Source organism: Dermacentor andersoni, chromosome 2, assembly GCF_023375885.2.
Source record: "Dermacentor andersoni chromosome 2, qqDerAnde1_hic_scaffold, whole genome shotgun sequence".
Taxonomy (NCBI): Eukaryota; Metazoa; Arthropoda; class Arachnida; order Ixodida; family Ixodidae; genus Dermacentor; species Dermacentor andersoni.
Genome location: NC_092815.1, coordinates 239,905,931 through 239,919,707, shown reverse-complemented (window position 1 = coordinate 239,919,707; position 13,777 = coordinate 239,905,931). Strand labels below are relative to the sequence as shown.

The 13,777-nt window shown below is 47.3% G+C and overlaps 2 protein-coding genes across 2 annotated transcripts in view; one reads left to right on the top strand and one right to left on the bottom strand.

The window, feature by feature from the left end:
- The window catches only part of LOC126539897 (uncharacterized), a 145,595-nt gene that overhangs the window by 112,638 nt on the left and 19,180 nt on the right, over positions 1 to 13,777 (top strand). Inside the window, exon 9 of the mRNA XM_050186710.2 lies at positions 4,474 to 4,568. Coding sequence (XP_050042667.1) covers positions 4,474 to 4,568 — 95 coding nt within the window. The remainder of the gene's footprint in view (positions 1 to 4,473; positions 4,569 to 13,777) is intronic.
- LOC140216239 (tigger transposable element-derived protein 6-like) lies at positions 6,981 to 13,510 on the bottom strand. The gene is made up of 2 exons (XM_072286639.1): positions 13,460 to 13,510; positions 6,981 to 8,735 (listed from the first exon to the last, which is right to left on the bottom strand). Exons 1-2 carry the CDS (start codon positions 13,508 to 13,510, stop codon positions 7,563 to 7,565), a joined length of 1,224 nt encoding a protein of 407 aa, XP_072142740.1. The 3' UTR covers positions 6,981 to 7,562.

Here is a 13,777-nt window from a genome sequence, read left to right as displayed (position 1 = left end):
ATTGAGCTTGCATGTCTTGGAATGTAGTGTCGCTCCTCACCACATCGCCTCTGCTCGTTAAAAGGCCCCTCACCTGGTCATCTTGAGCTTACTAGTGCAGAACATACAATGCGCGATAATGATCGTGTCTGCAAAGTATTACATTGCTACGTGCTGCGTAAGGATCTGAAATTTCAAACCAAACGCTGTTTGCCCTTCTCCTTGTGGCTGTCGCGCTCCAGGCCAGAGGGTGGCATACGCATGCTAGTGCGCCTACAAACATGTTTGTGCTGTTGCGTTGCTAGTGGTGACACATGGCTTCGAGAATTATTGAAGGCAACATCTATTATTTGTGTAATATGTTGCTTGAATAGACTAGTTAAAGCTTAGAAAAAAATGAAACACACAAGCCGAATGTCTGAATGTTTTTGTTTTACTTTGCACCGCAGCAAGAGCGATGTACTTCCGTTTCGTCTGCTTGTTCTCATGTTGTGCAGTGCGGGTTGCAGACATGGAAAATGTCATTTTCTACCATGCTCTGTGGTCCGCTTGTGTCTGCCTCAGTATTCGTGTCAGGTGCCCGCTAGTCAGGTGCCCTCAAGCACAGCACGCAAGAATGTGCGCTGTGCGAAACGAGACAGTCACAACAGCTAGCATGTGACGCCGTCAGCGGAAGTGCGCTGCACTGCAAAAAAGCGAGGACAAAAAAATAAATAAAAAGTAATGAAGGTGGGGCCCGTGACGTACGTGCCACACGTTTCTCGAGCTCTGCTATGGGAGAACGCAGGGAAGGAATTTCACTTGCGAAGGCTAGACGGGGCAAGTGGAGAGAGTGTCTCGCTTGGCAGTGGAGCTCACCTCCTGAAATCATGGGTTTGTGGCACTGAAATATTTCTGTCTTGGCTATTAATCAGCTGATTTGAAAAATTTTTGCAGCAGAACGCTCCCTAGAGGACACTTAACAACTTCCAGCGTGTAACCGAAGTTTGGTGAGGGGCCCTTTAACGCTCTGGGTTATGTTTTTCTTACTGCTTCTCTGCACCTTCTGGATTTCATTCACGCATTATTTCATGCTACACAAAAGCTGTTCTTTATTGCTTTCTCCCAATTAAGAATTCTTCAACAGTTAATAAATTTCTGTCTGTTAAGGTGCAAACTTAGACAAATGCGAAAGTACCATGCTGCATCGCCATGGCTGCCCAGCCAAGAGCAGGCCGAGACGGGGCAAGAGATGGTGGTGATGATATTTATTGTCATCCCGTTTGAAACTGGGCAATGACAAATAGTCACCTAGCCTGCTTGATTTAACCATGCTTTACTACATCTATCGCCATCTGGCATTTTGCCTATCTGATTTTGATTTTGAGAGAGCACTAAGACATATGTGCTCCACCTGCTGTCAGAAATTTGCCTTCCTTGTTTTCTGTGTTTCGATGACCTCTCAATAGATAAGGCCACAGGTACGAAATGTATATTTTTTTTGCACAATTTGCTTAAGCAGATGCAGGGAGTGTGCTGAAAAATTCAATACAAGTATACTCGGAAGTGGCAGGGCTTGTGCGAGGCTGGGTCCTCAACTTAAGTGGCAGTGTAAGGGCTAAATTTAACTATTGTGTTGACTTGTGTGCTGCGCATGACATGTCAACTTTTCCTTTTCTGTTGACGTTCCACAGCTCTTCTCAGCTTTTGAAAATTTATTGTAAAATGCCTTTTTATTGGACGTTGTTTCCAAATGTGGTAATGACATATCCAATTTAGGGCATACAGAAAAGCCTTCTTACTATGAACACCACATAAACAAACTTTTCAAATGACTGAACTTTTCAGAAATCCCCTGCTGACGGTTTCTAGTTTCAATGTAAAAATATTTCAGTACTACGAACTTCAGAATCATAATCACCGTTCAGTTCTGTGTCATGTTAAAGGGTCCCTGAAATGGTTTGCACAAATTGTAGATGTGTAGGGTACAGCTACAGTAAAACATTCGTGCCACAATTTAAGAGAGAGACGCTTACAAGTTACCCTCCTCTCTGAGTCGTGCTTTTTCTCCTCATCTCATTCGCCGAATGATCGGGGCTAAGCTCTGCCTTCACTGGCTCTGCCTCATGATGTGAGGTCGTCTCGTCTACTTCCTGCTGTCTTGGAGCCAGTGCACGAAGCTTCTCCTACCTCTGCGCTAGTTGCCTGGTCATTGATCCCCAGCAAGAGTCATCTAAACAGCATGTGCTGCTAGTGTTTTCACGTAGCACTGAGCGTGTCTGGTATCTCGGCAACCTCTGGCAAGCTGGGCATTTGACAGATGGGTAGAGGTGTAAAGTAAAGCCCCTCCAAACGACTACTGCTGTGATGAAGGGGTACCCGCCGTGGTTGCTCAGTGGCTATGGTGTTGGGCTGCTGAGCACGAGGTCGCGGGATCGAATCCCGGCCACGGCGGCCGCATTTCGATGGGGGCGAAATGCGAAAACACCCGTGTGCTTAGATTTAGGTGCACGTTAAAGAACCCCAGGTGGTCAAAATTTCCGGAGTCCTCCACTACGGCGTGCCTCATAATCAGAAAGTGGTTTTGGCACGTAAAACCCCAAATATTATTATTATTATGTGATGAAGGGGCTCTAGCGTAAATGTGAGCAGCCTGCACAGTGCAGCCACCTGGTGGTGCAGAGGTTCACTAGCCAAACACAGAGGTGATATAGTGTAACCAAGTCTAAAACATTTTGAACATTTAAAAAGACAATGTGTTTGTGATTGCACTGCTGCCAAAAATTTACACCAGCCGCAAAGTAGTATGCACTTGGCTACTGCTGTATTAGCTCTGTGTTTGTGTGGTTGAACTCTGTGTCACCAGGTGGCTGCGCCCTGCAGGCTGCTGACATTTGTGCCTCCACCCATATGGAAACACACCCAGTCCGCCTGCATGCGTTTACCAGAATACCAGGCGTACTTCAATTTGATTCAGTGCTAGCGCATCACTGTCGACAGTCATTGTGAGATGAGTCCTGCCACAATTTTTTTTTTTTTTTTTTATAAGCTGAGTTTCGGCATGGTTGAGAGGTGTGCTTGGAAGTTTACCGTTATGATTTGCAGCAATGCCCAATCACAGGCTCTTGCATCGTTAAAACAGGTGCATGACCATACCTCCAAATGAACTGATGTTTTATGCCATAGAATAAAGTAGATGGCAGATTATCGGGAGTTTGAATTATTCCTTTTGCTGTATCAGTTTTACAGCTTGTGCATGCTGCGAGTATGCATGCTGGAGGAGAGAGAGAAGAATGCATGCTGGAGGAGAGAGAGAAGAAACTTTATTAATGAATGTTCCCGTAGTTTCGTTGTGGTGGCCTCAGGTGGCGGCTCAAAGATGCTGGAGGAGTGAATTTTTTATTTAAAGCAGACCGTATTGTAAGATTACCTTACCAAACCTAGGAAATAATAGGCTTCTAAATGTTATGGTGATAGAGAAAAGAAAAATAATAGTTGGTACAATTATAGATCTTGCAAGGTGGCATTTCTTTAACTTGCGGTTGAATTGCATTATAAGTGATCAGTAAAGTGTATCGAATATTATAGTTTTTTTTTCATCAAATGCCTGACAATATTTATTCAAAATGACACTCAAAACAGTACACATAGTATATTTTCCTTAAAATATTAGAGGGCAGACGGAATTTATCAAGAATTCCACCTGCTGCAGTGGCATAGTGCCTGAAAAACCACTAGGGTAACTAGGTTAAATGCTTGCTAACGAACTCATCAAAATTAGTTGGCAGCCTTCCATTACCACAAGCCTAATAGCTCACCACTTAGATTTGTGACTTAAATGGCGTAACAATTATTTAGCCCTTATTTTATGAACCGCAAGCAACAATGAGCCTAAGGATTCTGTTCATGAACTGACATGCAACTGCAACAAGTAGTTTGCATGGAAAGCGCTAACATCATCAGGAGGGTTCTTTCTAAAATTTTTTCGAAATTTAGCAATGCGTGCTCTCAGTAATCAAGTCTTATGTTCAGCTTCCTCCTTGTGTCAGACTCAACTATAGCTGTTCGAGGAAAGCCTCCTCGGAAGAAGTACTAATATAAATTGTATTGTGAAAGTGTGTGTATGTTAGGATGCCCAGGATCACGTGATTGAGCAAACTTCGGGCTCTCCACAGAACTTCACTTATTGGAGAGCTTTGAGTGGGGAGCCCTCTGGGGCTTCATACTCTGGGATATCCTGGACAAGCGCTTGTGAGAAGGCATGTGCTTGCTATTGTCGTTGGAGAATATGGAGTACTGCTCTAGCTAGACTCAATATTTGCATCTGAATATGTGAGCTTGGTAACTGCTCCTAAAATGTTGATTTGTTACTCCAAAGTGATACTTTGACTGCTCGAAAGGTTTTTCGAAGTGTCTTGGGCCAATCACATCACTGGAAGTAAACAAATGCACAGGGTGTTCTTGTGCAGTTGCGTGATTGTCCTGATGCTCTTGTCACGTCTTCCCTGTGAGCAGCAGCTGTGAAGTGGACCGTCTGCGGGGCGAGGTGTCCGAGCTGCAGACCAAGCTGACACGATCGAACGACACGCAGCTGCAGAGCCGAAATGAAGGTATGCAATTGGGAACACTGCATAGTGGTGCTCACCATCACGTGTCCTGAATGTAGTTTCATAGCACACTGAATGAAGCACTGTTTTTCTGTTATGATGCTTCAAAAAGTTGTGGTTATACAGTGTGCCTGACAGACAGATGGTAAGAATAGGATTAGTGCTCGTCTGTTGCCTGCTGTATTGTCTCTTTCCTCATCTGTTGCATTGTCTGTCATCTGTTTTGCAGTTTAACAGCAGTGAACGAAATCCAATTTGCTGACATTTTGTTTGTACCACTTTGTACCATGTCTTGGTAATTAATGCTGACATTAAATGCATGGCTAATGGTATGTGCCAAAGCTCTGAATAAGAGGGTGCTTATTATGGGATTGTGGACAGAAGAAAGATTGGTCATCATCTGACAAGAAATGTAATGATTGCACGGTAAGCCAATCGCAATGCAGTTGAAACTCGATCTAACGATGTGATGACCATGCTCGAATTATTTCGTTAAATTGGGAAGCTTGTAAAATCAAGAAAATAATTTTTCGGTCCTTCGAAATAAAAAATTGTAACGTCGCGACTTGCAAAAGGTACCGTGGCATCGTATTTGCTGCTAATCCAGCTATCTGTCGCATAAACCATGAAATAACGAAAGCACCCAATGCTGTTCCTACCGAGGTGGTGCAGAGTCCGCTGTTCCATGCAAGGGTGCAGCGTGCTGCCTTGTCAAAATAAAGCTAGGGCCATGACTAGGGTACCTAGGTGTTTTAGCGTGTTAGCATTAGAGCGGATGCTCAAAGAAAAACCTGTGTGTAAAAATTAGGAAGAAATCACCACTTTTTTTACTCATTTATTTCATGAAAAAACTTTGTTAAATCGAGTTCAACCAAGTTAGTATCGTTAATTCAGGTTGATGACAACATTGAACCCCATGGGTACCTGCCAGGGAATGGAAATTTCTTTGTTAGATCGGAAACTTCGTAAAATCAGGTTTCGTTAGATCGACTTTTAACTAGCACCACACATCTTTAGGTGTCACTGTGGACATCCGCGTAAAATTTGTTCAGCATATTTGTACCGTAATAAAGAAAGTCATATACACTAAACCCTTGTTATGACAGGTCTGCTTTACTCGAATTATTGCTTTATGAGAAATCTCTCAGAGTTGTGACCAAAATGCACACACTTTAAACCGGACTTTGCGAAGCACACCGACAAGCTGCTCCACTTAGAGCAAACTGTCAAAGGGCGCATGCGCACTCACAGCGGCATGTGGCACCTTTCACACCGAGCAAAGCGTTCCGTGCTGGATGAGCGAGCGACGCTCTTCGTCACCAGCTACGCCATCGTGCCGCCTGCGCACCCTTTCTCATTGTGCTGCAGCTGCGTGCTATCCGTAGTCAGCGGGTACGCACTCACCGGCGGCGTTTGGCACCTTTCGTGCCTGAGACCCGTAAATAAAGGGTGGTGACATTCCTCCTCCTTTCCTCACCATCTCAGTTCCTTGTTTGATCGTGGCAATTGCGGGGCAGGGGACTGTGCCCTGCGATCAAGAGCCTCTGCCAGTGTGAGTCAACACAAAAAATAAAAAATAAAGGGAACAAAAAGCGCGGCCGGCAGGGCAAGGTCTCTGTCGCACTTGTTTCTGCGGAAATGACGTGAGTGCAACCGCACTACTCTGCTCCACCAGCAGGGAGATCCGGATAAGCCCCAGACCGTGTCACCTGCCTTCGCTCGCCTGCTTGTGTGGCAAGATGAAAGAGTGTCGCTACGTTTAGATTTATTCGGGGGACCTATTCACAGCGAGCGGGCGATCCTCTTCATTGGCGCACCCTTTTCCTCCATGCTGCGTCCACATGTAGTCAGTGGCAGCGCTGTGGAAGCATCGCGCAATGTAGCAGACAAATGTCACTTGGCGCCGCCTTCTGTGTCTGTGCCCATTGCGCCCAAAGTCACCCAAACCAATTGGCTCCCTCCCACAACTTGTGCAAAGGACCCAATCGTGACCGAGAAATTTGATCCCAATCTGGCTTGATCGTGATTGAAGATGTGCCACATGACCGTGGTAGTAAACTTCTGCAGAGTATGTGATTGCAGCTCTACTTTTTCACATTTATGGAGTAGTTTTTATTGAATTACTGCTTATATAGAATTTTTTTGCCGTCCTATTCACTTTGTTATAACAAGGGCTTACTGTATGTAGTCCATGCATATTGGCAAGGGGTGTGCATGTTCTTGGTATCGATATTCTTGCTTATCTGTACTACTGTGTCTTTACTACTAGTTCGGCTTTTGCGAAGATTGGATACTTTCAAATATTCATTAGAATATTATGCTATTTCATATTCGCTTTGGCTTGAACTTCAGTATAAGAAATTTTCGAAGTATAGTCGAACCTCGATATAACGAAGTCCAACTTGCAGCCGAAAATTTCGTTAAGTCGCGAGTTTCGTTAAATTGAGGTTCGCATGTTTCAGCAGTCCAAATAAAGATGCAGGTTCTTGGAACACTCCTGGCGTATGGCACCTTGTAGATAGCAAAATTACAAAGATAACCAATAAACCCCGGAACTAATAACACAACCAAGAGCGTGATGCCCGATGGCCAGCGGGTACAAACGAATTTTTCTCCATTACGCGTACGGTGAAGAGCAGGTCTGCAGCAAGCGCCATGCCTAGTGCTCGTAGCTGCCACTAGATGTGGCCATCAGTGCCATCATCATCATGATTTGTCATAAAAAAAAGATTGCTTTCACGAAGACATGGCAACCCGTGGCGCACAGAAAAAAAAAATTATGCTCATACCAGAGCTATCAACTTGAATATTCTTTCGAAGAAAATTGGAAGTAGTATTAACTTGGTGGATCCATGAGGCCACCACTTACCATTAGAGCACTTAACGCTCGCAGCCATCGGATGATACCGCGCTCAGTAAAGCAATGACGACGTTGATTCATGAACGCTGGAATGTTTTATTTAGTATTTAACTTCCCGCAGAGCAATTCTATGCAACTCAGGTGGAAGCGAAGAACTCCGTCAGCTTCATCTGCCGCTCTTTAATAAGTGTCGGGGTTATAAGGCGCTCGTAGGTTGGCAGGGCTGCTAAGGCTTGCTCTTGCGAGTGCGCGCCCGCATACGTGCGTAAGAGATCCAGCGCATCCATGACTTGCTTCGGTGTAGCTATGCTGCTTGCTGCCTGGAGTTCTTCGTCCGAGTCGTCGTCCTGCATTTCTGTATTTGTGATGCTCTGGATTACTGCGTCATCGTCTAGCTCTTCAGTTGTCACAGCACAAGCATCGCTGAAGACAAAGTCCTCGGGTGTCATGTCTCTTGGAGCACCTCCCTGATCGCAGAGCAGCTGCCACGAGTCAACGACATCTGTTGTGTACGCCATACCTTCGTCACCATCATTTGCTCTGCACTCTGCTTCTTCATTCAAAGAAACGCTCTCTTTCAATCCCGCCTTCCTGAAGCACTTGGCTACGATCTCCATATTTGTTGCCTCACACGACCGCGAAAGCATCTCCAAGGCCATGAACACGTCGATTTTCGTCTCTCTGTGGAGCTCGATGTTCAGCAGAAGCCTTTCGATGACCTGCTTGCGGTATGCACACTTGATGCTGTTTATTATTCTCTGGTCGAGTGGTTGTATCAGGGAGGTGCAGTTGGCAAGGAAATATTCAAGCTCAATGTTGGAAAGCGCACAATCTTGAACATGATGCGCTGAGCAATTGTCCAGAAGGAGGCAAATGTTTCGACCCCTTTTGTGCATTTCAGCATCGAGATCCTTCAGCCAGTTGCTGAACAAATCCCTTGTCATGCACGCCTTTGTGTTTGCGGCGTACTTGACTGGCATGCTCCTTTTTCCGCTGAAGCAATGCGGCTTCTCGCTTGTGCCAATTACGAATGGCACACGCTTATCGCTGCCGTCCATGTTCACGCACAACAGAACAGTGAGACGCTGTTTACTATGTTTTCCACCATGGCACTTCTCATTTCTCAAAGCCAACGTCTTCCTTGGCAACAGCCGGTAGAAAAATGCAGTCTCGTCGGCATTATATATGTCGGAGACATTGTAACGTGATAGAATGCCGGGAACACGATCACACAACCAGTCCGCTGCTCCAATTGAGTTCGCCTCAGCTGATTCTCCACTAGCCACCTTCCCAACAATACTATGCTGTTCCTTGAATCATTGCAGCCACCCGCTGCTGGCTTTGAAGTCGTTGTGCCCAAGAATACAAGCAAAGTTAAGGGCCTTTTGTTGAAGAATGGCCCCGCTCAACGGCATGTTTTTTGCACGCATATCGAGGAACCATGAGAAAAGAGCTTTTTCTACGTCGACGTAAGCTGCTTCCTTTACCTTCTTTCTTTGTTGGCCTGAACCACCAGCACTGACGGCACCCATGATACTGTCCTTCAGTTTCAAAATTGTTGAAAGCGAGCTCGATGAAATTCCATACCTTTCAGCAACAGTCGCCTTCTTTTCGCTGCTCATCACTTCGGTGATAATTTTGGCCTTCACATCAAGGCTCAAAACTTTTCTCTTGCGAGTTGCACCACTCATCGTGAATAGAACGACGACCTAGGCCCAACGAGATCAAATAACCAACTGAGAAAACATGCCCAATGACCGCTGTTCGTAAACTTACTTCCGGTTGGCGCTTTCCCGTTCCAACAGGCCGGTGACGTCATAGCGTGACACTTTCCGGAACTTCTGAAGCACTCCGGCTAGCACTACAGGAGTGCGTCCGCTGCGGGTTTCATATGTACGCGATAGATGGCGCAGCGGCACGTTCTGCTCCACCATATTGAAGCGCACCGGAAAAATTTGAGCATTAAAGGGCGCATGCAAATTGCTGTATGCTCGGCTAAAGTTTTCGTCTGCCTGTCAAGGAGGCTCCTGGTACGTGCGTGCGATGCGCGAGGACTTCGTTAAATCGGAAGTACAGTATAAAGTGACCTCGTTAAATCGCGAAAAAAAAAATACATGGTTTTCAATGGGGCAGAGATTGGGAAAAATAAGATGTGCATTATTTCAAGAATTTCATAAATTGAGGTTCGTTATATCGAGGTTCGACTGTATTCTAAATTTATGAATGTTGTAACGTAGATTGAAGACGAAGTCTTGCAAAATAGACACTTCGCTTTAATGGCGGGCCGGAAGAAGAGCGTGCAGTTTACGTGCTTCGTCGTCTTTCATGGCGCCGGCCTTCGCGCGCGCCGTCCTGCGGTGCGGGAGCCCCACATCATTGTGTCAATTGCCCCCTATGCGAAAAGCGACCATCTCGGTTGCAGGAAAAAGTTCTTTCAGCGACGGCAAGAAATAGAGCTCCTCAGGTGCATCTCGGTGTTCACGTATGCGCATAGTATGGTTTCATGCACACTACATGAACGACTTCAGCGCGAGGACGACGACGGGGTGAACTGTAGGGGATGACTTCGTAGGTCACATCACTGAGGCGGCGTGTAACCTTGTAGGGACCAAAATACCGGCGGAGCAACTTTTCCAAGAGTCCATGGCGACGGATGGGCATCCAGAGCCACACGGAGGCGCCGGTATTGTAATGGACGTTGCGTCGACCCTGATTGTATCGAAGGGTGTTGGTATGCTGTTGGCTCCGGATACGATGCCGAGCAAGCTGGTGTGCTTCTTCGGCTCTTTGTACGAACTGTTCCATGTGTTCGCTGGTCGGGCTATTATCAACCAGAGGTAACATGGCGTCAAGTGTTGACGTGACATGACGCCCGTATACAGTCGAACCCACTTATAACGATACCGATTTTAACAATATATTGGTTATAACAATGGGAAGCTGCTGCACCATCTACTTTTGTATGTTTTCTATTGTGAAATAACCCGTTTACTACAATGCCCTGATGCCGCATTATCGGCGAAGTCTGGCTACTAGGTGTCCCAGCCGAAAGGTAGCGAAATTCTTGAAAAGAAAACGAGAAAGTCGCGCCATTGCACGATGTGCCGCTGCTCCAACAGCCGCCGCGGGCTCATTGTCCAGCCACGCGGCGCTCTCCCGTCGCGCCCTTCCACCCCTCGCAAACGCCGCCCCACCCTCCGAAACACAAATGGACCGCGTCAACTATTGCGCGCACGTTGCTCGCTGGCTCCGCAGTTCCGCGAACAGCTTAATCGCTCGCATTCGCTTTTGTTGGTTGTGTCGAAGTCGCTCCTGCACTCCCCCCCCCAGCTTTTCTCAACTTCGCTTGACTCACCGTTGAAACGGAAGATGGCTGATTCGCCCGCTGATCATCGGCAAGGCACGCCGTTGCCGGTGCAAAAGAAAGCGCACAGCTTAAGTGCTTCTAACCGATAAGACGATCGTCACAAGCGTGCTTGCATCGGATAGCGATGACGGCAGCGATGACGTGGTAGGGCAGGCTGCCTCAACGTTGTCATTACAAGAGGCCCGGCAGATGATCGATTCAGTCCCTCTGCAGGGCTTCGTTTTCGCGAGGAACGTTCCACTGCACTTCGTGGAGCACTTGGATGCCTTGGAGAAGGGTGTCGGCAAGCTTCGCGTAAAGCATGCAAGACTGACGGACATAGGGTTTTCTCGTGCAAGCCAGTGAGAAGTACGTGGCGAGATGCTTGTGGCGATCTCTCCTCAGCATTTCTTCTGGATTTCTCAAGCTGACAGTAGCTTGAGGAGGGTCCACAGGATGGAGAAAGCCAGCCGGTTTAACTGGTGGTTTCTTGTGGCACTGACAATCGCGGCAGGCCTTCACGTACCGTTGCACAGAAGAATAAAGCTGGGGCCAGTAATACTTCTGTCGTATCCTTGTTAATGTCTTAGCGAATCCCAAGTGTCCCACGCATGGCTCATCATGGCAGGCTTGCAAAATGTCTTGGTGCAGTGCCGATGGCACGACAAGGAGGTACGTATGGGACCGCCTCCGCAGTTTTTCCTGTAAAAGACGTTGTTGTGCAAGTAGTACGATGATAAGTCGCCCACGAGCGAGCGGGGTAAAACACTTTCAACTCCTTGAAGGTCCTCGATCAGCGGCAGCAGCTTAGGGTCAGCGCACTGGTGCTGAGCCATATTTATGGCGTCGATAACGCCAACAAATGGCAAGTCATGGTCAGGGTCCGATGACGTCGTAGCGAGTGGTGCACGTGACAAACAGTCAGCGTCACTGTGCTTCCTCCCAGATCGGTAGACAACTGTTATGTCGTACTCTTGGTAAGCACAGGCTCGAACGGGCTAGTCTGCCGGAAGGATCCTTGAGGTTGGCAAGCCAGCATAGGGCGTGGCGATCGCTGACAGCCTTAAAGGGTCTACCGTACAAGTAGGGTCGGAATTGACCAATTGCGCACACAACCGCTAAGCATTCTTTTTCAGTGGTTGAGTAGTTTTTCTCAGCCTTGGTGAGACTGCGGCTTGCATAAGCAATGGGGCGTTCCGCACCAGCTTGCCACTGCACAAGAACTGCACCGAGACCCGTATTGCTGGCGTCAGTATGGATTTCAGTGTCAGCGTCTTCATCGAAATGAGCAAGTGTTGGGGCCGCTTGCGAACGCTTGCACTATTCATTGAACTACTGCTGCTGCTCATCCGCCCTAATGAAAGGCACATCGTCGCGTGTAAGCCGTGTCAGAGGCTCAGCAATTCTCGACAATCCCTCGACGAAGCGCCTATAATATGCGCACAAACCAAGGAAGCGTTGGACAGCCTTCTTGTCTGTGGGTGGCAAAAACTCGGCGATGGCAGCTAACTTGTCTGGGTCTGGTCTGACACCAGTAGGACCGACGACATGGCCAAGAAATTTGAGCTCGTGGAACCTGAAGTAGCATTTTTCAGGCTTGATGGTAAGGCCAGCAGTACGGATCGCAGTGAGGACACTCTCGAGTCGTGCAAGTTGTTCGTCAAACGTGCTCGAGAACACGACGACGACGTCCAAGTATACGAGGTAGGTTTGCCATTTGAGTTCAGCAAGCACGGTATCCATCATCCGCTGAAAGGTGGCAGGTGCAGAACAGACCGAAGGGGAGAACTTTGAACTCATAAAGCCCGTCAGGTGTCACAAACACTGTTTTTTCAGGATCCTGTTCATCAACTTCGATTTGCCGATACCCTGATTTAAGATTCAACGAAGAAAAAAACTTGGCATGTTGTAGATGATCCAGTGCGTCGTCGATGCGTGGCAATAGGTAAACATCGTGCTTGGGGACACGGTTCAACTTTCTGTAATCTACACAGAAGTGTAGTGTGTTGTCTTTCTTTCTGACTAACACTACAGGGGAGGCCCACGGGCTTGTGGACGGCTGGATCACGTAGTCTTGGAGCATCTCTTTCAACTGATGCTTGATGGCTTCCCTTTCCACTGGAGACACTCTGTAAGGATGCTGACGAACAGGACATGCAGACTCGTCCGTAATAATGCGGTGCTTTGTGATGGACGTGCGCCGTACTTTGGACAACGTTGAAAAACAGTCCACAAATTCATTGACGAGGCTCAGTAGACGGTCTTTCTGATGGTCTGGCAGAGCAGCATTAACGTGAATCTGTTCTTTTAGGCTGGGTAACTCAGATTGCTGAAATCATGCGATTTCCAATGTGCCTATGTCAGTAACGTCACTGATTTCGCGAAGAAATGCGATTGTCATTTCTCGCGGTAAATGCCGATACTCGTTGCTGAAGTTTGTTAGCAAAAAACAACTGAACATTTGTTGCGCACCTGAAGAAGCCCTCTGGCTATGCAAATGTGGCGCTCAAGAAGCAAGGGGATGTTTGCCTCAGCAATCCCTTCGGCGTCGTCTTCCATGTCGCATCGGACAAGGGTAAGCACACTGCTCTTGGGTGGCAACGTGACGTGATCGTCAGCTACGCGAAGCGCGATGTCACGGTCGTTGTCATTACTGTTCGCTATGGCTTGCGTAGTAGCGAAGCTGACTCTGGACTCTTGCAGTTCGATGATGGCACTGTTCGCCTGAAGGAAATCCATGCCGAGTATAAGGTCCTTTGAACATTCAGGAAGAATGACGAAGTCGCCGATGTACGTGAAGCCCCGAATGTTGACTCGTGCTGTGCACCGGCCTATTGAATTTATGAGGTGCCCTCCTTCAGTACGAATCTGAGGCCCGGTCCATTGCATCGAAACTTTGTTAAGTATACGCGCGAGATTCTGGCTCATAACAGACGTGCCCATGTCTGTTAACGCCGTGACTTCGTGGTCATCTATGGTAACTGGTACGTCGCAAGATAATGACAC

What these genes read in the sequence shown, in the direction of transcription:
- LOC140216239 (XM_072286639.1), bottom strand. Translation starts at nt 13,510, where the DNA reads ATGGATTTCCTTCAGGCGAACAGTGCCATCATCGAACTGCAAGAGTCC. An exon ending in TCGAACTGCAAGAGTCCAGA is followed by an intron (nt 8,736 to 13,459) that starts GTCAGCTTCGCT and finishes CAATGATTCAAG; the next exon opens with GAACAGCATAGTATTGTTGG.